Genomic DNA, 23,655 nt, shown 5'->3' on the forward strand with positions numbered 1-23,655 from the left:
CGACGGCCGCGGCGGCACCAACACCGGCACCAGCACCAGCACAATGCGAGTGCTACAACTCCTCCTATGCCAATGTACAACAGGACCCTAGGGCAAGAAGGACTAACGGAGGGCTCGTACTGCTAACTGGTGTAAGCAGTGGCGGATCCTGGAATGATTAAAGGGGGGGCTGATTTCTTCTTCCTCTCCCTTCCTTTCTTCTTCCTCTCATTCTTCTTCCTCCTTTCTTCTCAAAAAATGGAGGGGGCTCCATCCCCCCTAGACCTAGTGCTGCATCGGCCACTAGGTGCAAGGGACACCATTTCTATCACAAGTAGCTAGAGCAGCCGAGCAGGGGAGAGGGTTCCGAGTGCGCGGGATGAGTGAAGTGGGAAAGGGCTAGAGGGGATGCTTGTATTTAAGGTGGGTGCGTGAGGTACCCACACTATGTAAGAAATGCTCTAAGGTGACGCGTACAAAGGTGAAGCGTTGTTGTTGCGCATCACCTTGCGATATAGGTGACACACGAAGATGATACACGTCACCTTTGACACCTTGGGGGCCTCCCTAAAATATTGCCCGTCACCTTTCTTATGACATATGTGACGTGCAATATCAAAGCACGTCACCTTTGTTATAGGTGACGGGCCACATTTATGGTCCATCACCTATAAGTTTCATATAGGCGACGATCAACATTAAAGCACGTCACCTATAAGGTTAGTATAGGTGACGGGCTTTGACAAGTCAAAGGTGACGGCATCATCAAAGCGTGTCACCTTTATGACTTTTTATAATATTTGAACACGCGTTTTTTTGAAAAATTCAAATTATCTTAGATTAAAAAATGGTCTATACAAAAGTTGTAGGTCTCAACCCGATCTACAACTTTGTAGTTGAAAATTTTTTCAGTTGAGGTTGTTTTGGCACCCAAATACATAGTTTAAAATTTGAACTTTAAATTTTCAAAATTTTCAAATGGCCCCATATGGGAAAAAAGTATATATGAAAGTTGTTGGTCGCGATCAGATCTACAGATTTGTAGTTGATGAGATCGTTATAGATGTGAAATAGGTTATATAAGACATTTGAAAATGACGATAAAAGGAAAATATCTCATTGTTGGTCACATGTGATGGTGTAGCCCAGTGGCAGGGAAGGGCACGCGCGAGGCTGAGATTGTGTGTTTGAATCTTGGTAATGGTGGAAAAAATCGCATGTGCGCATATTCGCGCAAAAATATCACGCGGCTAAACCAAGTAAGTAGTAGTACAAACCTGTGGAAGTTTGACAGCACTTTGTTAAAGCTGTGTGCATTCAGTTGTTAAGTTTATATACAGCTTTCATCATGTGCAATCAATAATGTGTTTTACTCGATCACATTTTTTTTACATGGAAAGAAGCTGAATCTCCAGGCAGTGGCAGCTACCATATCAAGCCAGAGCCCATCAGCGATGAAGAGCGGAGCGACGACAGGCTTTTCGAATCCAACTACTACTACTACTCAAGGTCTGCCGGCAACCTAACTGGTGATGAACGGGATCAGATATTTAGTTTGGCCTCGATTCAACCAGGCAATCCAGCATTTGTGGCTGTCCTGCACAAGACCCATGTTGGGCACAGGAACAACTTGCTGGTCAGTTCATATATTCAACTATTAGGATCACAATTGTGTATAATGTCTCATCTTTACTGATTTGTACCTAATTGGTTACATCAATTTGCAGCCCTTTTTTAGAGGTTTACATAATCAGTAGTTAGTATTGTGAACTTTGTAGCTTATGTCCGATATTCTGACCGCAATATCCTCCTACATTTGTTCTATCGTTAAATATGCATTTAGTGCTGAATCAGTTATGCCTTTGCAATGCAGACCATCCACCATGAATTTGTGGGGGTCTAGAGGGGCTGGAGCCCCCCTATACCCACCGTTGCCTCCGCCACTGCATATAAGAGTTTTATGATATTTTTATGGACTAGTTAGTTGGAGGCTTTCAATTTTTATTATATAGGTAGTTAGTTTAACACACCAACTAACTTTTCTATAGGAAAAAGTTTGATTTACTCCTTCCAAGTATAGCCAAAGTATGAATAACCCTCTAGACCATAATTTGGTTCTATTTACGCATAAACTATACCATTTAGTTTATTTTACCCCCCATGATACAATTTGTCTTTTTTGTTTCTCTATATACAATTGAAATTTAATTTCAAATTTTGCAGGGTAGTAATCACAGTACATATTAATAAATTTATAATTTTTTCATTGTTATTTTCATAAAATTTTAAACTTAAATGATTAATTTATTATTAAATATCCTAACCTATCAAAACAATGAGTAGTAATTTAGGATTTTAGGGGGTTATCTGGACTTTGGTTATAGTTGAGGGGAGTAATTTAGACTTTTTCGTTTCCTATAAACATGTCTGCAATATTAATTACCAAAAAAAAAGTAACACAGGGAGAGTCGTAAGCCTCCAATTGTGCAGCTGTGAGGCAATCCACATCCATCCACAAAACCAAAAAGTGACAATTCATCACAACCAACAAGGGTCCAAAAGCATGCTTCCAAGCAAGATGGAGCATCCTGTCTGGTGACATTGCATGGTCCCAAGGATTAACTTGTTCATGGCTAGCAGCTTCGTTCACTAGCTACTAGAGCAGTACTGCCTCCATTTGCTATTCTGTGGTGAAGCCTCCAATCTCTGTCATTCTCATTTCTCTCTCCCTGTAATAGTATTCCAACCTGCTGCATGTCCCGCCTGGGGGTTGGCACATCTCTTTCTTCTTTTTATTCCTTGTATATATGCAAGAGACCAAAAGCCCCAGCTAGCTCTAGGATAGAGTGCCCTTTTCAATCAAATCAACATTATTATTCACCAAAATGCATTCTGCATCTCAGAACTTGTCCCCTAGCTACTCCCCATGCCCAACTCCGAATTGTTGGATTTGTTTGTTTCTTCCTCCCAAATTTTACAAAAGCAACAAAGAAATTTTAAACAAACTTGTCCCCTTTTAATATTTTAGAACTTCAGCAACTGCTATTTTGCCTTGTAATATTTATAAACGATACATATTTTAAAAAGAGTAACTCCAAACAACTTGCAAATATGGGTGCAATTTTGTCCAAGAACATGTCAATGGCCCATCGGCAGACCGTTCCACATGCCCTAGAGCTTAACTAGCTAGAAGAAGACCTGGCAATATCTACATCCATATCGCTGAACCAAATCGTGGCCTGCGCAGCCATGTGTTACTGTTACCACGTGGGCCCGTGGCATGTGCTGGCTGTCATCACACGTCGTCCTTCCAACGAACGTGTCGCCTCCGTGTTCTGCCGAGCAGAGGTTGCGTCCATCCTAAGCGGAAGCCTGCGCGGCGTTCTTCACTGCCCAGAAAAATCGATCACGCCAGGTTATCTAGCCGGACGTCCTCACCTCGCGGTCGACGACGCTGTCGTAGCTGCAGTCCCCCTTCCGCTCCGACAGGTTGCAAGTTGCAACTGCAACACTCTACATGTTCTGATCGGTGATTTAAGCCATCTCCAGCAAGCGAGCCATCAGCAGCAACCCCGGCATTGCTGATTCACGTTGCTATCGTCTCCTCTGCCAGAGGCGATTCGCTCGCAACCTCCTGCGGCAGCTACTCTCCACACGCCTCGCCGTCGCCGGAGATGGTCCGTCTCAATTCTGCTAATCAGGTCTGAACCACCTGACCATATTTGTTCCTCACGCGTGAGTGCCAATTCTGGGTACAGCAAGCTCCCCTCTCTCCTTAAATGGTGTAGTAGTGGATTGAAACCATTCATGTACCCTCTTTTCTTTCCCAAATTCATCGGCGACTACTACCTGTAGCCTTTTGTGTGCTCATGACTACAGGTGTTGAGCAACCAGCACGCAGCCAATCCCAGTGAGACATCACGGGTGATGAATTGACCTGCAAAACAACAGAAATGTAGTCAAGTGAAAGAGCATGTTACAACATATTACAGGTAGGCTATCTATGCACTATAAAACAACTAAATTCTTTCGATTCAAAGATATTGGTCTTCCAATTGTCTTATTATCATCATGGTATAAATGTGTCATTTTCATATTCCTAAGGTTCTAAAATCAGTGTCTTTTTTCTTAATAACTGAGGATGTATATGGTACGTTGTTTTACTCTGAAACCTACCATAAATGTGGCACCTCAATTCTTATACTTTGCATATCAACTCATATAAAATCATTTTTGACTTTGCTGTCAATATTGGGAAATCATCTGAATAATTTAGCCAACATTTGCATGCTAAACAGGCTATATAGTTTAGCTATGAAAGCTATTTACTTCATTGTTGTTAATTTTCTTTCCCGTCAAGTTGTTTTGATTCCTGTAATCTCATTTTCCTCTGCTTACCCAGATGGAACAGGGACCACCAACATCGACATAAGAGAAAGTTACATGTATCAATTTTTTCCATAGTTGAGTAGATCGTGCTTTGACTTGTATATCATATAGAGCCAAGCATATCTATGCAAGGTTCTAAACATATATAAATTAAATCCCCCCATTATTCAATTATGTGGAATATTCCTTGCTCTCCACATCACTGCATGCTCCTGTCCCACAAATTGCAATCTCAGTTAGCGAGCTAATAAACTACATGCCAAATGGCATCACTGTCGTACTTAGAAGAATGAGATCTAGAAAGATATTATGGGTAAATTTATTCTTTGAAATGTACTGCTTCCTTGTCACTGCCAGCAAATTATATCTGAACCTATTAACTTTAATTATATTTCAACTAGCATAGTGTCCATGCGTTGCTACAGATAATATAATAAACTTACATAATGCAATCAATTTGTGTTCATTCGCTTCATGCACAGGTCGTGCCGTGATTGTGCGAGGCATTGATTGTATGTGTTCCGACTGGGATTCCAATTGATTTGTTCGGATTCCGATTGATTTGTCCGGACTCCGATTAGGATTTTGATTGACGAACCAATAAAACATTGCTTGCTTTAGAAATAGTAGAGATAAAGATGGAGATAGAGATAGAGATTAAGCGAAAGGAAGGTGAATAATAATCGTGGAGAAACAGCAGTATTATAATGATGAGTTCATTTCAATGAGCACCTCATCTGATGTTCTCCTACACCTAAAATGGAAAAAATGTGAGTGGAGTACTAGTAGTGGCTTTCACTCAAGGTCGTAGTCAGACGATGCTGAAACATTCAGCTGAGCTAGCTAGCTGATCGGGAGGGGAATGAGTGAGAGGGAGAAAGTTGTGCGGTTTCAGAAGAAAAACGTTTCAGTGAGTTAGAGAGAGAAGTGATGAACAACTTTTGCCATGATGACATGCAGGACGACTATGTCCGGAGAAAGTTGAACTCCCATGCTCGTTTGCAGGGCTACACCGGCAATGATATCATTTAAATTAGGTACGGTGTATCAAGGTTTTTCCATTGTTAAGGCCTGTTTTTTGATAGACAGGCACTAGATCTTTCTCGCACTATGTATATACAGTTTGCTGCAAAATGCTTTCTTGCAGCATTTGTCGAAATGAATGGTAGAGTTGATGCATGCTGCTTACTAAGTGAGCTGCTGATACTTGCTTGAACTCAAGTACAGGAAAGGTAGAGTTGTGAACAAGCTATAAGTTCAGGTAGGAGTCCTATGCTACGCCATGTCAGGTAGTTATCCATGGACAGACGTGAGCCGTCACCGATCTCCAACGCCAACGTTTAATGTTTCTTCTCGTTGTTTGCTGTGCCCTTCGTGCTCGTTCGTTGGATCTTCTCGGTTCCTCCACCCCTTTTCCAGTTCAATAATTTACCCCTCACGTCAAAGCCCACTTTCCTAGCTCTCCTACCATCTCCCACTGTGTGCAGTAGGTTGAGACACGCCCCAATGCAAGTCCCATCTCTGAATCCAACTGGTCTGCAGTTCTAACCCTGGCATGCATGCAGCTCGTCATCAATTCCACTGTACTAGCAGTAGTCTAGTGGACTGTCCTTGCTGATGCCTGTCATGAATGTGTGCGTGTATGCCTATTACAGTTTGATTTAGGACACAAATGATGCAGCTGTGTGTTGTATGGTTGTTGGGTAGATCGCTGGACCGGAGGATGACAGGATAAATGTATAGAGTGGTAGCATTTCACTTCTTTCCCTTTCTCGTTTTCGCATGTATGCCGGCCTTTTGAACCATGCATCACAATCAGCTGATTGCAACACAACATACTCATGTAGTCATGTTTCAAGTGTCATTTGCTTGATGAAGAAGAATAATGCACTGTTGGAGAACGGCTTATTAGTGCCGGTCACAGGACGTGTTAGTGCCGGTCCCTGTGGCCGGCACTAAATGGCCGGCACTAACGTGACAGACGTTAGTGCCGGCTACTCTGACCGGCACTAACGTGCGTATGTTAGTGCCGGTCCATAATACTAGCCGGCACTAACGTGCCCGAACCCACCTGAGTCCTGACAGCAAGGTTAGTGCCGGCTGGTATAACTAGCCGGCACTAAATGTTTTTTCTTCTTTATGTTTCTTTTCTTTTCGTTTTTATACGTATGGCTATGCGTATTTCTACCGTATGTGACTACATAGTCGTACTATTTGCATTGCACAGTATTATTAGAACAACATATTACACTAATATTATATATATATATATTTGTCATGTATTGAACACTTAGGAGTTCAAAAGTACATGAGATATTACAAATTATTGCGCACATCAACTATAATAACGTATCAGCTTCCTCGTCGTCGGATCTTCTTGGGCGACGCTTAGACGGAGATCGCCATGAAATTCGCCCTTAGGATTTATGACTTCATCGAGTAGAAATCCGCATATAGCTTCTTGAATTGCCCTGATCCGAGCGATTTCAATGAGTTCTTCTTTCATCCGCCAACGCTGTCACATTTTTCGATAAAAACATGAGAATAAAAAATAATGAATTAAAATAATGAGCAGATGTGATTGTGCTCACGTACATTGAATGCCTCCACTGTCATTTGCCCTTTTTCACTTGCAAAAGAGTTGATCCACTCGCATACGTAGTATCCACATAAGTTGTTTCCTTGGCCCTGTCTCCAACACTATGGACAAATGTGAGTTACGATATAGAATTTCTCTGATGTTTATTGCGAATGACATTAGTAGCGAGAGTATATTCATACCGGAAAATCAGTCACCCAATGAAGAGGTTCGATTTCACCTATGGGCAAGCCTATGTGTTTGTGGAGGTAACGACTCCATGCAGTATTTACCACCTCGATGATATCTTGGTACTTTGATTTATCTTGCCTTAACGAGTCATACACCAAGACCTTGTGCTCCTCAATCCGAATACAAAGCAATATCCAATGAAAGCTGTGCATATACATACGCATAACCAATTAATGTTGATTATAATAGTTATTAAACAGTATTATTAATACGAAGGGATTGAAAAAAAAGGCTAACAAAGAACGACTCACTGATGGTTGTATGGCAAGAGAATGAAGGGACACATGCTATTCTTACGCAACCCCCTGTATATAACATTGACTATGTCTCCAGGATTTAGCGCTAGCGATTTCTCGTGTATAATATCGGGGTCGAAGAACCCGACGTTATGGAAGTTCTTCTTTCGGCAAATTTGAATTTTTGACCTACGGGACACAAGAAAAACGGGGATCAGTCAACACACAAGGCTAAAATAATGAAACGAGAGACAATACTTACATGCACCATACACTGACGAGGGACTTGTGAAGGGCATCTTGATGGTATAAATCGTAGAGTGATGCAAACTCGATATATACATCATCTGCCCCCCGCCAGAAATGCTCATCTTTAATCCGAGCCGGGAACATCTCTAATTTACTAGCTTTAGATTGCACGGCATACCATTTGTGTAACTCGGCCATTCTCGTTGGTAGGAATGGTAGCAACTCTGGCCATATCAAAGGTTCACCAAGTACAAACTTTTTCCTGCCGCGGGCATTCTGTAGGGCCTCCCCAAGCAATTGAGCCCTTGTTAGATCAGTTTGCAATATCATCCCAGCCATGGTCAACGGATCTCTTGATTCATCGGGACAGTCTTCATGTGGCACTATCAACGGAGGGATCGATTGTTTGGACTGCTCTCCGAGCTGGGGAACGGTCTTTGCATTAATCAGCCGATTCTTGGGGTTGCTGTAGCACTTTCTGATCTGCCGATCATAATCCGACTCTCTTTCTTTCTCCTTGGTGGGATCTTTAATGAAGTGTTTAACAAAGTGTGCCTTTGCAACCGGATCTATTTCTGGCTTCTTGTTCGCAGCCTCCCTCAGTAGCTTGCGCTTCAACAAGAAGGTTTGAAACGATTCTTCTGCCTCTTCCTCTTCTGGAGCCTTCTTTTTCTTCTTTCTTTGCTGCTTTTGAGATGGCTGGACCGAAGGTACCGTGTAAGCCTTCTGTCGCTGACTCTGATTCTGTTGTGCGGCTGGTGATGATGCCGGAATTGGCTCGCTGTCTTTCTGTGCATCAAGCAACGCCTGACCTAGCTCGTCAGGTGGCTCCTCTTGTGCAACATTTGCTTCACCCTCGTCAATTGGTTCATCTTGAAAGCCACCTGCTTCATGAACCCATGCCCAATCTGGAAGGTTGTTATCATCATCGCCATTTTCTTCATTATCTTCCATCATAACTCCAACTTCGCCGTGCTTGGTCCAAAGGGTATAGTTACTCATGAATCCATTCAAGGCCAGGTGATTCCATAGAGTATCTCTTTTCCGGAATTCCTTTTTATTTTCGCAAATACTGCATGGACAACACATTAAACCCTTTGGCGACCTATTTGCCATTGCCGCTTTGAGAAAAGAATCTAAACCCTGAATCCACGCCGAGGTGCTCCGGCTGCCGTGCATCCATTGCCGGTCCATCTGTAATTAATTACCGTATAAAAACAAAAATCAATTCTACATATATCAAAACAAGTTACTATGAAGTATTTCGAAAACAAATTGTAAATGTGTCATAGGCCACCTATCTAGTAAACCTAAAGTAAATAGCAAAATAAATTGACACAATAACATATACACATGTCACCATGAAATAATTCGAAAAAATCATTCTAAATATGTGATAGTCAAACTATATAGTTAACTTTCTCTAAAAAACAACAAATAATTCTACCTTGCTCAAATTAATGAATAAATTGATAAATCATGTTCATTTTCCCTCATCCTTAAAATTTTGCATAATAACATATAGACATGTCCCCATGAAATAATTCAAAAAAAAATCTAAATGTGTCATACTCAAACTATATAGTAATCCTTCTCTAAAACACAATAAATCAATTCTATTTTGTTCAAATTAATGAACAAATTGAAAAATTATGCTCATTGTTCCTCAATCTTAAAATCACTATTTTCTTTACCTAGAAAGCATGAAACAAAAGAATAAACACTGTGAAAGAAGAGTGGAAGAAGCTGCTAACCTTTAATGCACTTGGATGGACGAAATCCTCATAAATTTTGGAGAAAATGGGCAGCACCTCCCCTCTAACACGCCATGGTTGAGAGGAGAAGCTCGGCCAAATGGATGGGTCGGGCTGGGGAAGAAAGGAGGGGTCAGTATATACGGGGCAACTTAGTGCCGGCCAGTGAATTCAGCCGGCACAAACTATAGACAGTTAGTGCCGGCTGGACCCTTCAGCCGGCACTAACCTGCACCGTGCCAAGTTAGTGCCGGCTGGAGGCTCCAGCCGGCACTAAATTGGCTCTGACCGTTAGGGCGCAGGCTGCTGACCGTTGGGGGTGACACTTTAGTGCCGGCTGTAGAGAATAGCCGGTACTAAAGTGACTGTGGTGTACTGTAGATACACGTTAGTGCCGGCTCCCATGTGACCGGCACTAACGTGCTGGTACCGATAAGCGTTTCTCCAACAGTGATGCAGCTCGGTGGCTTTAGAAGCTAGCTGAAAAACATCCACGTCTAAAAAGTAAGTCGAGAGGTTTTACTCCACAAGGAAAACAATCTCGGCAAGAACCATTTTTTCTACCACCTGATTTTCTTTTAGAATCTGCCAAGACCCTTTAGCCGATGAAGAGCAAGCGAAACGTCTTGTGTTTTCACAAGACAGGGGTTTGGATGACCATCCTGGGAAAGGGTCGGACTGCAACATTTGGCCCCTTCATTGGACTTCGACACTTTCAAGGATCCCTAGTGATCCTCACGGCTTGGTCGGTCAGGAAGATGCGCAATCCTTTTACGGCTGCCACCAGGACACACTCGTCTCATGCTACAGGAGATAAACGAGCAGACAACGTTGCGGAGGATGGCTGGGGCCAAGGTGCTGGGGGAGCTGCTGCCATATACTTAGTGTGCTGCAGCGATGTGTGTGTGGTTGTTTATCTCTCTTTAGTCGCGAATGCAAAAAAAAAAACTAACTCAGGCTGTGGATTTGGCTTTAGTTTTTGAACAGTTCTTTCAATCTATTAATACAACGACATGTAGTTTTCCTGTGTGTTCGAGATAAAAGAGCAACCGAAACTAATCCCAACTCCAATGGACCCATAGTGAAACATATTGACGATTCACGTATACTTCAACAAAATATGAAACTTTTTAAATGCATTCGTAATGTTTCGACGCGAATCAAAACATAGCTGGACCTTGTTAAACTGTTAGGACCACTAGAACATAGATCAATGGAGGTTTCTTTCTCTTTTCTTTGATCTGAGTACAAGAAGTATCTAGATCTACACGAGTACACAGAGAGAGAGGTAGAGGACCTTCAGTGCCTGCAGAGGAGCTTGAGCCGGCCATCTCGGGTTTGTTGATGGAGATCTGCGCTAGGGCAGCGGCGAGTGATGCAGCAGCTTCGCGGTCGTGGCGACGTTGTCGTGGACGACGGCGCCAACGGTGACGAGTCGAGGACGAAGGCGGCGGCGGCGATGGTGGTGCTTCCCACTGCTCCAGCGCCCCCTTCAGATCGGCTTAGAGTTTTGGGAATGTTGGTGAGGGCGTTGGCGGCACGGTCAACCTCGTACCGAGCGCCCCGGCCCCTCACCCTTTTTTATTTGGCGCTGTACAGTGGGGGCCCACCAACCATTAATGGGTTGGGCACTCCCGATCAGGGCGCGGGATTAAGGGGCCTAATAAGCCATTGGGCTTATTAGGAAAGATATCAATCCAACATTCTCCCCCTTGATCTCACTTTGTACTTTAACTTTATACTTTAATTTGAAATTTTTTTCTTTAATTGTTCCATCACAGATTAATGAATAGAGCATGTTTTATCGTCACGGTCCAAGACCGATAAACTCAACAGCTACCACACATATCACTGTTTTGAAATAAATTCTTTAACTTTTGGGCCCTTCTATTCTCCAGAAATCACAGGTTTTCCCTTGAACCCATGCCGGCTACGTGTTCACTAAACACGTTGGGTGGTAAGCCTTTTGTGAGCGGATCCGCAAGCATTTTCTTTGTGCTAATATGCTCAAGAGTAATTGAGTGATCCTGGATTTTCTCTTTCACAACATAAAACTTTATGTCAATGTGTTTGGCAGCACCACTTGACTTATTGTTGTGAGCATAGAACACTGCGGGTTCATTATCGCAGTACATTCTGAGTGGTCTTTGAATACTGTCTACCACTCTTAAATCGGGTATGAATTTCTTTAACCATTCAACCTGTCCCGAGGCCTCATAACATGCTACGAATTCCGCGTACATCGTCGATGACGCAGTGACACTTTGTTTGGAGCTTTTCCATGATATAGCTCCCCCTGCGAGTGTGAACACATAACCAGACGTGGACTTTCGGTCATCGATGTCCCCCCGCAAAATCCGCATTTGAGTACCCTTCTATCTCCATAGAATCGGATTTTCTGTAGGTTAGCATGAGGCATTTTGTGTCTTGCACATAACGCAAAGTTTTCTTTACCATAATCTAGTGTGTTTGTCCTGGATTACTTTGATATCTGCCAAGTATTCCGGTAACAAATGCCAAGTCAGGGCGTGTACACACTTGAGCATACTGTAGGCTTCCGACAGCTGAAGCATATGGAACCGCTTTCATTTGATCGATCTCATACTGGTTCCTGGGACATTGAAATTTCTCAAATCTATCGCCCTTGATTATAGGCGCAGGTGAAGGCTTACAAGCATGCATACTGTATTTCTTTAGAACTTTTTCCAAGTAAGCCTTCTGTGACAATCCTAATACCCTCTTTCTTCTATCCCGATGAATTTCAATTCCCAAAATGAATGAAGCTTCACCGAGATCTTTCATATCGAAATTTGAGGACAGAAATTTCTTTGTCTCCAGTAGCAGACCGACATCACTGCTAGCAAGTAAAATGTCGTCCACGTACAGGATAAGGAAAATGAATTTTCCACTTTTAAACTTTGCATAAATACAATTGTCCTCTTCATTCTCTTTAAACCCAAATTTCCTTATGGTCTCATCAAACTTTAAATATCACTGCCTAGAGGCTTGCTTTAATCCATAAATGAATTTTCTTAGGCGACATCCCATATGCTCTTTTCCTTTCATGACAAAATCTTTCAGTTGTGCCATGTAAACACTTTCATATAGATCTCCGTTAAGGAATGCCGTCTTTACATCCATCTGATGTAACTCTAAGTCATAATGTGACACTAGTGCCATTATAATTCTGAAGGAATCTTTACATGAGACTGGAGAGAATGTCTCATTGTAATCAATCCCTTCTCTTTGCGTAAAGCCCTTTGCCACGAGTCATGCTTTAAACCTTTCTACATTCCCTCTGGAGTCACGTTTAATCTTATAGACCCATTTACAGCCTACTGTTTTGGCCCCTCTAGGAATATCCTCTAAATTCCAAACACCATTGGAACTCATCGACTTCATCTCATCTTCCATAGCCTCCAGCCATTTGGATGAGTGAACACTTCTCATGACTTCTTCATATGAAGTGGGATCGCCCTCCATATGAACCTCTTCTGTATTATAAACTTTATAGTCACTAGAAATAGCTGACTTCCTGACTCTTTGGGACCTTCTAGGGGCCTCAACTTCTGGTACATTATGTACCTCAACCTGTGGCACATTATCCTCTTGGGGCTGTTATGGCTCTCCCTCATCTGTGGCAATTGGTTCTGTCGGATCCTGAAGATTAGGTTCCCGATCAACATTTGTTTCCACAGCTGGAGAACTCACAATAGGTGTTGGCATCACAATATCAGGTATTGTCGGTGCAGCAGCAGCAATAGGTAGTGAGAAAAACGGCTCTTCAATCATCGGAGTAGGCACACATACCCGCTTCTCCTCAAGATCAATTTCTTGAGCTACCATGCTCCCCCTTACCATTTCTTCCTCTAGAAAAATAGCGTGTCTCGTTTCTACAAATTTTGTGTGTCTGTCTGGGCAGTAGAAACGAAAACTTTTTGACTTTTCTAGATAGCCAATGAAATGGCAGCTCACTGTCTTGGGATCCAGTTTCCCAATATTTGGGTTAAACACTTTAGCCTCAGCTGGGCTCCCCCACACACGCAGGTGGTTTAGTGAGGGTACTCTTCCTATCCACAGCTCGTACGGTGTTTTGGGCACCGACTTACTTGGCACTCTGTTGAGAATATGGATGGCGGTTTTTAACACCTCCATCCACAAACTCAATGGCAAGGTGGAGTAACTCATCATACTGCGCATCATATCTATCAGTGTACGGTTACACCTTTCAGCTACTCCATTCTGCTGAGGCTCGCCTGGTGTTGAATACTGGGTGACTATTCCATTTTCCTGTAGAAACCTCGCAAAAGGTCCAGGAACTTGTCCATATGGGGTATGCCGACCGTAGTACCCCCCCATCAGATATTACTATTTTAATTCTTTTATCATGCTGATTTTCAACTTCAGCTTTGAATATCTTAAATTTATCCAAAGCCTTTGATCTTTCTTTAATTGGATAAATGTATCCAAAACGGGAGTAATCATCTGTGAATGTTATGAACGAGTCACAACCATCCACACTTTGCACAGGAAAAGGACCACAAATGTCTGTGTGAATTATCTCTAAAATTCCTGCGCTTCGGTTGGCACCCTTTTAATTTACTTTACAAACTTTCCTTTAATGCATTCTATGCATTGTTCAAGATAGAACTCTAGTGGAGGAAGAATTTCATTCTTTACTAATCTTTCAATTCTCCCCCTCGAAATATGGACTAAACGACAGTGCCATAATTTCGACGATTCAACTTGAGTTCTCTTTCTTTTCCTGTTCGCATTCACTGACAAGGACGCTATCACATTTACATTCGCATCATACACGTAATGTACTTTATCACGCATAGATAATAAATAAAGCTCATCGTGAAGGAAAGCATCACCAAAACAATTATTATCAAACCATAGTTCACATTTGCCATTCTCAAAATGACAACCATAACCATCTTTGTCTAGACGTGACACACTAATCAAGTTTCTATGAAGCGAAGGAACAAATAAAACATCTCTCAATACAAGCATGAAGCCATCAACTAGCTCGAGGGAGACATCGCCAACAGCTTCAACTTCTGCTTGTACTCCGTTTGCAACTTTAATTTGTCTTTCGCTTCTTAGCGTAGTCCTTGTCGAACGGAATCCCTGTAAAGAATTTGCAACATGAACAGTTCCACCAGAATCAATCCACCAAGTAGATTTAGAAAACTGTATATACAGGGATTCATTTACAAATGAAATTACATTCTCACCATTGGAGCCGGGACAATCTGCTTTACGATGCCCCTTGTCATGGCAGTGGAAACACTCATCTTGAGCTGGAGGGCGCTGTTGCTGATACTTCTGTGGCATAGGGGCATTGTCTTTGGACTGTGAGGAAGAGCCAGCTTGGAAAGATCTTTTCTTTTTATTGTGGACAAAATTAATTGAGCCACCATTCTGGCGCTTCAATCTTTCTTCTTCTTGCACACACATGCTTGTTGCCTTTTCCATGTTCCACTTCTCTGGCTGTGAGTTGTAGTTTACAACGAACGTTGCAAACTCTTTTGGCAGAGAGGCAAACACCAGGTGCACCATAAACTCTTCCTTGAGATCCAAGTCCATTGGTTTGAGCTTGGAGTTTAAGGCGCACATCCCCATGATATGATCTCTTATAGTACCGGCATTGCCATAGTACCTCTTTGTGACCAACTGCTCTATGATCTGTGTGACATAAGTCTTTGAAGAACCAGTAAACAGATTCTTTATCTTTCCAAGGTACTCTGCAGCAGAATCACACTCTCCAATTGAACCCACTTTGCCTTTTTGAGATCATAAGCCATCTTTAAGGGTGCATAGTCCATTTCCTTTTTCTGCCACTCAGCATCAGTGTCAGATTCCCCTCTCACTGGAGCCGATGGCTCAGTGGGCTTTGGAGTGGTGATTATCTCATCCACCTCTCCACAGACGAAAGCAAGATCAACCTTCTTGATCCATTCGCCATAGTTGTCTCCTTTTAGTGTCGGGATGTGATTGATGAATCCCATCAAGTTCGTCCCCGCTGAAAATTTCAAAAAATAGTGAGAACATAATAGCAACAATTGCATGTAATAATTCCAACATTGATCAAAAATAGAACATACAACTGTTTATGCAATTAAATCTATATCACCGTTGGGCAGAGATAGAAATAAAAGCACAAGAACTATGAAATTATAGTATTATAATTAACAACGTTGGTCAGAAAAATAATAATACCATAATCCTCAAAAATACTTTAAACATGCTCTCAAATTTAATTGTCTCATTGGTTCGAATTAAATTAGAGAGCAATAACTTTAAACTTTGCAGTGGAAACATGTTAAATTTCTATTTTCAGAAGCAATACTATGGACTTTTATCTCTAAACAATGTACACGTTGGTGCAAAATTGAATAGCGATCAAACTATAAACAAATTCATACAAAATACTATTGAAAAGGCTTCTGAAAAAAATAGAAAAATGAATTAAATCTTGCACTGTTGAAGCGGCCTGGGCGAGAAATCAGCCCGGTCCAATCAGCGCGCACGGCGCTCGGGCCTTCGGCCCAACAGCTGACGGCCAGGCCGCCAAACCGGCCTGGCGCCGCGCCCCTCTTGGGCCAAATCTGGCCCTCTCACCGCCGCGTCGCCCCCTCGCCGTCGGATCTGAATCCGACGGCCGCCCGCGCGCGTCGCGCGAACAAAACCGGCGACGGCCGGCGCTCCCCGAACCCTAGGGTTCATTCTCTGCCTCCCCCTTTCCTCTCGCGCACGGCAGCGGCCATGGGTGGCCGGGGAAGGTGGCGGCGCCGCCGCGGCTTCCTCGCCGGCGAGCGCACTCGTCGGAGTGAGTGCACCGCCGTCGAGTGAGCCGTGGACGGTGCCCTCTTGAGCCCACGCGCATGCGCCTCCGGCGTCCCGGCGGCGAGCTGAGGCTCCTCGGTGTGCTCCGCCCCGACGAGCGGCGGCGGGTTTCTTTGCCGCACATCGGCGGTGGTGCCGGCGGCAAGACCCAGGTAAGTCCGCCGCCCCTCTTTCCTCTTTTTGCTAGGGTTAGGGTTTGAAAATCTTTTCGATTCGAGATCGATTTGCTTTTCCTTTCTCTGAGTCTTTCGATTCGAGTTCGAATCCGTCTTTTCCCCTACTGGATCTATACGCTAGCAAGGCGACTGATACCATTGTTAAACTGTTAGGACCACTAGAACATAGATCAGTGGAGGTTTCTTTCTCTTTTCTTTGATCTGAGTACAAGAAGTATCTAGATCTACACGAGTACACACATAGAGAGAGGTAGAGAACCTTCAGCGCCTGCAGAGGAGCTTGAGCCGGCCATCTCGGGTTCATTGATGGAGATCTGCGCTAGGGCAGCGGCGAGTGATGCAGCGGCTTCGCGGTCGTGGCGACGTTGTCGTGGACGACGGCGCCAACGGCGACGAGTCGAGGACGAAGGCGGTGGCGGCGATGGTGGTGCTTCCCACTACTCCAACGCCCCCTTCAGATCGGCTTAGAGTTTTGGGAATATGGATGAGGGCGTCGGCGGCACGGTCAACCTCATACCGAGCGCCCCGGCCCCTCACCCCTATTTATTTGACGCTGTACAGTAGGGGCCCACCAACCATTAATGGATTGGGCGGCCCCGATCAGAGCGCGGGATTAAAGGGGCGCGAGATTAAGAGGTCTAATAAGCCGTTAGGAAAGAGATCAATCCAACAGACCTCTATCAAAAGATCAAGACTGTGGACTGCAATTGCTGACTGTGTGCGAGCCCCCCTGGTCAATTCAATGGAAAATGGGTATTAAATTCTGCACAGTGGGACGCTTGGTGCTCACAGTCAGATCCGTTAGAGCATGTCACACTCCAACCGCTCTCTGTCTCCCCTTTCCCATTTCATGCAACCTGAGCCCCCCCATCCTACCTCTTCCCTTCTCTCTCTAGGCATTATTCCTCTGATTTCTTTAACTGCGCCTCTCTCTCACACACACTTTTTATTCTCCTACCTGGGAGGTTTGGACACTGCCAATCCCATCTTTCTCTCCATCATCACCATCCCTGTCTTTATAGTACTACACTAATAGTAGGGTAGCATCATCTTCTCTCTCTAGCTCCTATACATGTAACCTCTCCCTCTTCACACACGCTCAAACGCAAACCCCCGTACAAGAATGATACGCCACTCATGACCAAATCACTCAGATCAATTCCAGTACCTCTTCTTCCTCCTTAGCTTGCAACACCCAAGAAGTTTGCAACAAGATTCCTTCCACAGCATCAGGAGGACTAGCAGGGCGACGACGATGGCAACTCCTGATCTCTCCCTCCACATCAGGCCTCCGTCGCCAGCGGCAACAGCCGGCGAGATGCAGGCCGTGGAGCCGAGGCTGCTGCTGGGGCTAGAGCTCGACACGGCTGCAGCGCCGCCGCCGGCGGTGATGAAGGCCGACGACGCGGCTGCGCAGCGGCACGGCGGCCTCCAGCAGGTGCAGCGGCGGCGGCGGCCGCTGCACCAGCCGAGCCAGACGGCCCACGGGTTCAAGAAGAGCTCGGGCGGCACCGGCGGCGGCGGCGGCGGAGGGAGGAGGAGCGCCAGGGCTCCGCGGATGCGGTGGACCACCGCGCTGCACGCGCACTTCGTGCACGCCGTCGAGCTCCTTGGCGGCCATGAGAGTATGTTCAGAGTGCACACAATTAGCACGGCACATGCATGTACCTGAATTCTTTGATCGATGGGGTTTCCGATCTTGCCCTTGCTGCTAATTTTCTTGGAGTTGTTCTTAATTTGTCGGTGCTTCAAGTAATCTGTTTGATTTATTGCTAAAATATAGTTTGCTACTTCGAGATTTTGAGTTTCTACTAGGATAATGATTGAATTGAGAACACTGAAGATAATTTAAGTATCACGCGTGTTATTTTCCTTGAACATTACCAATGTTTAAGGATTTAAAGGGCAAATTTTAGCATAAATAAGCTCTTCTAGTAATTTGTTTGTTCTTACTTTCCTGTTGCAAGAAGATTTTAACCTTAATTATTATGTATATATCTTCTATTCATTCGTAATAAAAATATGAAATATACTACTTTAATCTACACATGGTTTCGTGCAAACTGAGAGTTTATTCTATTATGTGATTCTTCCTCCATGCATGCATGTGCATATATATTCTTGGTTCTGAAACTTCTTTCGCTTTGATTTTTGTTTGCAACTTCTAGGAGCAACACCAAAGTCAGTATTGGAACTGATGAACGTGAAGGATCTTACACTAGCCCATGTCAAGAGCCACCTGCAGGCAACGCTTTAATTTTCTCCTCTTTTACCAGCATGTATAACATGTCTATCCACACAAACACTTTCACTGCCACTAGTCTCTCATCACCCAACTAAGTAAAATTAGAAAAAAGACGTGTTCACATACCCTGTTTCATACCTTAGCTAGATTCTTGTTGCTAGCTGATACCATGTACCTTTTGTCCTTTTTGTCCTCCAACTCACTTAAATATACACGCATCACACGGCTAATTATCTGTATGACACATGCTCCAAGACTAAACCATATGGCACACACACACAAGGAATAAGCATGCCATGCCAGTCTTGACACATCCATGTATCTTTCTTTTCCTGCAGATGTACAGGACAGTGAAGGGCACAGACAGATCATGCTTTGCAGGTAAAAAATAACACACACACATATTGCCTAGATCCTTAATGTCCTGGCACTGCCCATGTCGTCCGAGTAGTTGTCGATCGATCAAGATCATGTCACAAACAGTGCTGAATTATTGGGATGCATAGGATGTTCACCAACTGAAAGTCCCACAAAACACAGCCATAGATCTCATCAGCTTAATTGTACCGTAGCACTGTATGTAATCCATATATGTGTGTGTGTTTAGTTTGCAATTTGATGAGACATATGCATGTATCATGTGTTGCAGGCCATGGGCAGGCCAGAGACATGGCCTTTCTGAGAAGAGGTGCTGCTGGTGAAGTGGATGGCTTTGATGTTTTCAACAGCAACAGCTCGGTCAACACCACCACTACCTTCAACAACGATACTGCTAGGTTAGCACATTACATTTATTTCCTTTCTGCCAAATAATGAATTCTAATACCACATTAATTTTGACAAAGTACTTACAAATCTGTATATATATTGTACAAATATGACGCATGTTTTGTTCCTTCTCTCGGTCTTTGTGTCTGCACAAGTCTGAATGTGTACAGTGATCTTCATTATGACTTTGTGGCCCACAAAACAAAGGGAACACAATTAACAAAAAGAGACATTCCTCATCCTTAAAGCCTCATTTTTTTGGATATTAGAACCATTATTTTGTCCAATGAAAACTCTACCTTAAACTCTCGACAAATATAATCCCTGTGTTCCAAAAAGGTTCCCCTGAAAATGTGTGAGAATATGTAAAGAATAGCATTAGCATACTCTTATGAAGTGAAAAAAATATCCATATATTATTATCTTACAGACAGTTCCTATAAGAATGAAATTGACCAGGAACTGAAAGTTTTTTGGTCCATCTCTGACACGTGCTAATTAGTTGAAACTGAAGCAGCAGCCAAAGCCATGATAGTTTGCCGTGCGTGCATGTTTCTCTGATCCCTATGCGCTTGCTCGCAGCACTGCATGCAGCCTTTGGCCTGCCATTGAATCGATCATGTGCTCCTTTTTCATCTCGAAATGAAAATTTCCATCACATTTTGTCATCGATCACACTCATCAGTCATCAGCATCTTCATCTCTCTCTCTCTCTCTCTCTCTCTCTCTCTCTCTCTCTCTCTCTCTTCCTTTTATTTTGGTACTAGTAACATCTGATCTCTGAGAAAGAGCAAGCATGCCTAGACTAGCAAGCCTAGGTATCCAGGTGTTGTGACGTTTTCTCCATGCCTGCCGTACTGCAGCTCTGAAACCACCACGCCCTCCTCCGATCCTGCACTTCGCCATTTTTTCAGCATGCTCCTCATTTCAAACTCTCATGCACGCTTGAAGCTTGTACTGATCCTCTGGTGCAGTGCAGAACAGACTACGTACTACTGCAGATAGATAGATTAGAGAGAGAGAGAGAGGTAAGCACTATACCGGTACCCCCAGGTCTGGTGTGAACAAAATTGAGCATGGATGCATCAAGCTTTGTACAAAGGAGCAGGAGAGGGGACACACGAGATGAAAGAAGAGCAGCAAGAGGCCGGCTGCTTGTAGCATGGATGCATACGAACATTGCACTGCATTTCAGGAAGGGTCATGATGCACAGGAAGACTCTACTCCCTCCCGGTCCCGGGACTCCAGCATGCCCTCCTCCTCCTCCCAAACCTTCTCTGCACGCGTCCATGCTTGATGCTTCCCTCTCAGGGCCGTCAGATCAGTGTTGGTAGCAGCTAGCTCCTCCTCTAGTGTTGTTGTTGGCTTGTTGCTGTGGCTGCTGGGGTAGCCAATGATCAGGTAGTAGATGGTTGGATCGACATGTTCAGATCGATCAGATCCATGCATATCGATCAATTGTCCCTCTGCTGGCGGTGGCCGGCCCGGCCCTACCGGCGTCGCGCCGGTGCCGGTGCCGGTGGGAATCTCGCGTTGCGACGGGCGCTACGAGACAAGCGGCGGCTCCATCGGCCTTGACCGCGGGGAAAGCCTGCCTGCCTGCGGCGGCGGCCCGGCTTGAACAGTTGTAGTGGCGAGCATGGACAAGCGACTTGGCAGCGTTACCGCAGCTACCTGACCGATCCATCGATGGATGGCATGGATGTGTTCCCAGCAGGCGTACCTCCTCAGGATTCAGATGCGTGTCCCCGGCCCCATCACCTAGCTAGATGGCCTTGTTCCTTAATCTCACTTAGGGTTTTAGTAGGTTCTAAGCATCCAAGTTTTCTTACATATGGATGGTGAAAAAGATTGGAACTTTTTTTCTTTTTCTAAAAGCAAAGAAGTTTTCCTAGTAGCATGCACATTATTAGTTAATAACATCGATCGTATGAGTTGAAGTGATGGTGAGGATGGAAATTACTGATGGCCTACTGCTTCTACTGGCACCATTGATGGTTTATTTGCTGCGAGTAACTCCTACTGATGCAGGAGGTCACGGTCTCCATCAGGAGAGCTGGAGCAGCAGCGGCTGGATCATCAAGAAGCAGCAGCGGCCGCTTGTGCTTGGATCCACGCCCACCAGCGGCTCCAGAGCTGCGATGAACTGACGCTGCAGCCACCGCCATGCCGCCTGCGGCCTGCAGCTGACCGCCTCTTGACGACGACGACCACGGAGCAGCAATGCCAGCAGCAGGTAGTTACTACTCTTATACTCCACTTGCATTGGCTGCCTCACACATCTTTAAAACAAACAAGGAATTTATACGGATCACGCGACCGCATGCACAATATTCAATTTCCGGTTTAATTCAGATCAGGTGCTGCAATGCAAGTGCAAGCAATTCAATACCGGTACTGCATTTATCTTCTTCGTCCTTATTGGAGGCAAAGAGGATATATATATCTTGAATGTTGCTACTATACATTCACTTTGTTTATGTCATGCCATAGTACAAACATTAACCTAGAAGATTTTGATGGACTAGTAGGCCAAGCATTTTTAGCTTTGACCTTCAATAACCAAAATAACCACTGCTACAAAAACGATTTGTAGCAACGCCTTGTTTTTTTAGGGGTGGGTTGGTCGAAAAGTTATTCATTTCTACAAATGAATGTGGTCACTATAGCTTTTGACCCGCCCCTTGAAATGTATTTTCAGTGACATAAGATATGACGCCATCACTCACCTCTACAAATGAGCCCCTAGTATTTTTTAGCTGCAAAAACTAGGGATAGGTAAAATCTTTTTGTGTAGTACTGAACTGAACAAATTTTAAGCTTAAGTTTGATGGTATGCATAATTCAAACCAGAATCATCATGAGAAAATATTTTCATAGAAATTGGTATTGGAATTGGTTTCATCATGTACAATATACATGCAGGGATCAAAGGGAGGAGAGCAAGATCATCTCGGAGAAGGTGCCGTCGTTGTTCATCATCTCGCGGACGAGACTCCGGAGAAATTACCATCCCCGGCGCCACCCCATGACCACCACGCAGGAAGCGGCTTCTTCCAGCTGCCGTCGCCGACGAACAACACGAGCAGCAGCGGCGACACGGCCTCGAGCTCCGAGTGGCTCCAGCAGCGGCGCCACTACTGCAGCGGCGGGGGCGGCATGAGCGTCAGGCTTCCGGCCGCCGGACTGTCGGCCCCGCCGCCGCCGCCGAGCCTGGAGATGAGCCTGGGAAGGCAGGGGTGGCAGATGGAGCAGCACGTCGGCGCCGAGTTCGAGTTCGAGTCGTCGTCGCCGGCGGCGGCGGCGCCCAACGAGCTAGCCATGCTCAAGTGCTTGTGAAATTGTTTAGTTATTTCTTGCTAATTAATTAACTGCTTAAAGCTAGCCTAATTTGCAGTCAAGACTGTTAGCCATGCCGTTGAAATCCATGTCCGATGAGCTAATCTTATCTTCGCCGTCTTTTGTTTGTTTGTTTCTTCCCTTTCCCGTTGCCCCACTGGAAGATCGTCGTTATCTGTCACGTTCCAAACCATATGTAACCACAATAACGAACATGGCCGGCCAGTATATAATCTCAAATATGGCCTAGAGATCTTTTTTTCTTTAATAAAGAAATGAAGATTTGTAGCTCTTTCTGAATCAAAGATACTAAGTTCGATTTCTGGGATCGGACCAGATGCTTCACCGGGGATTTTCTCTAGTGTACAGTCTCCACTTGGATGCTTTCAAGCGTTGCCTCTTACGCGTGAAGCTACAATGGGATTGTGACGTGTCCGTCACCTTCGGAGGTTTCCGGTGATCTCGAGAAGGACGTGGTCTAAGAATCCGAGTGTAGTTGTAGATTTGTTTGTACATGTGTGGTGTGAGGTGTGTGTGGAGTGGGTGTGAGTGTTACGTATGAACAGATTCTACAGCTGTATCCAGATGGGAGGCTTAAAAAAAGATTTGATAATATCGTTAGCATCAATCACCCAATCAAAACAGGACACGTGGCACCAGCATGTTCCCATCGTGACGGCAACGGTGGAGCTGAGGGGGTTGCCGGGTTGGTGCGCACGCGCCGTGCCGCCCGGTTCTCCCTCGGAGCGGTCGCCGGCCGCCGGCCCGGAGGAAGTTACCGTGCGGTGACACCGCCCCGTCGTCTGCGCACGCAGACGCGATAGGAACAACGAGGCC

At 44.6% G+C, this 23,655-nt stretch overlaps 1 protein-coding gene and 1 long non-coding RNA gene across 2 annotated transcripts; one reads left to right on the top strand and one right to left on the bottom strand.

Annotated features, from left to right (window-relative positions):
* Positions 1-7,287: 7,287 nt before the first annotated feature.
* LOC120664740 lies at positions 7,288-7,751 on the bottom strand. Its single transcript, XR_005670996.1, has 3 exons — positions 7,697-7,751; positions 7,450-7,623; positions 7,288-7,342 (listed from the first exon to the last, which is right to left on the bottom strand). It is a non-coding gene; the product is annotated as an uncharacterized LOC120664740 (long non-coding RNA).
* Positions 7,752-17,330: 9,579 nt separating this feature from the next.
* On the top strand, positions 17,331-22,954 carry LOC120666769. The gene is made up of 6 exons (XM_039946699.1): positions 17,331-18,090; positions 18,634-18,710; positions 19,049-19,091; positions 19,360-19,486; positions 21,511-21,715; positions 22,405-22,954. The coding sequence occupies exons 1-6, from the start codon at positions 17,721-17,723 to the stop codon at positions 22,816-22,818; spliced, it is 1,236 nt and encodes a 411-aa protein (XP_039802633.1). The 5' UTR covers positions 17,331-17,720; the 3' UTR covers positions 22,819-22,954.
* The last annotated feature ends 701 nt before the right edge of the window (positions 22,955-23,655 follow it).

This window comes from Panicum virgatum, chromosome 3N (assembly GCF_016808335.1).
Source record: "Panicum virgatum strain AP13 chromosome 3N, P.virgatum_v5, whole genome shotgun sequence".
In the NCBI taxonomy this organism is placed as follows: domain Eukaryota; kingdom Viridiplantae; phylum Streptophyta; class Magnoliopsida; order Poales; family Poaceae; genus Panicum; species Panicum virgatum.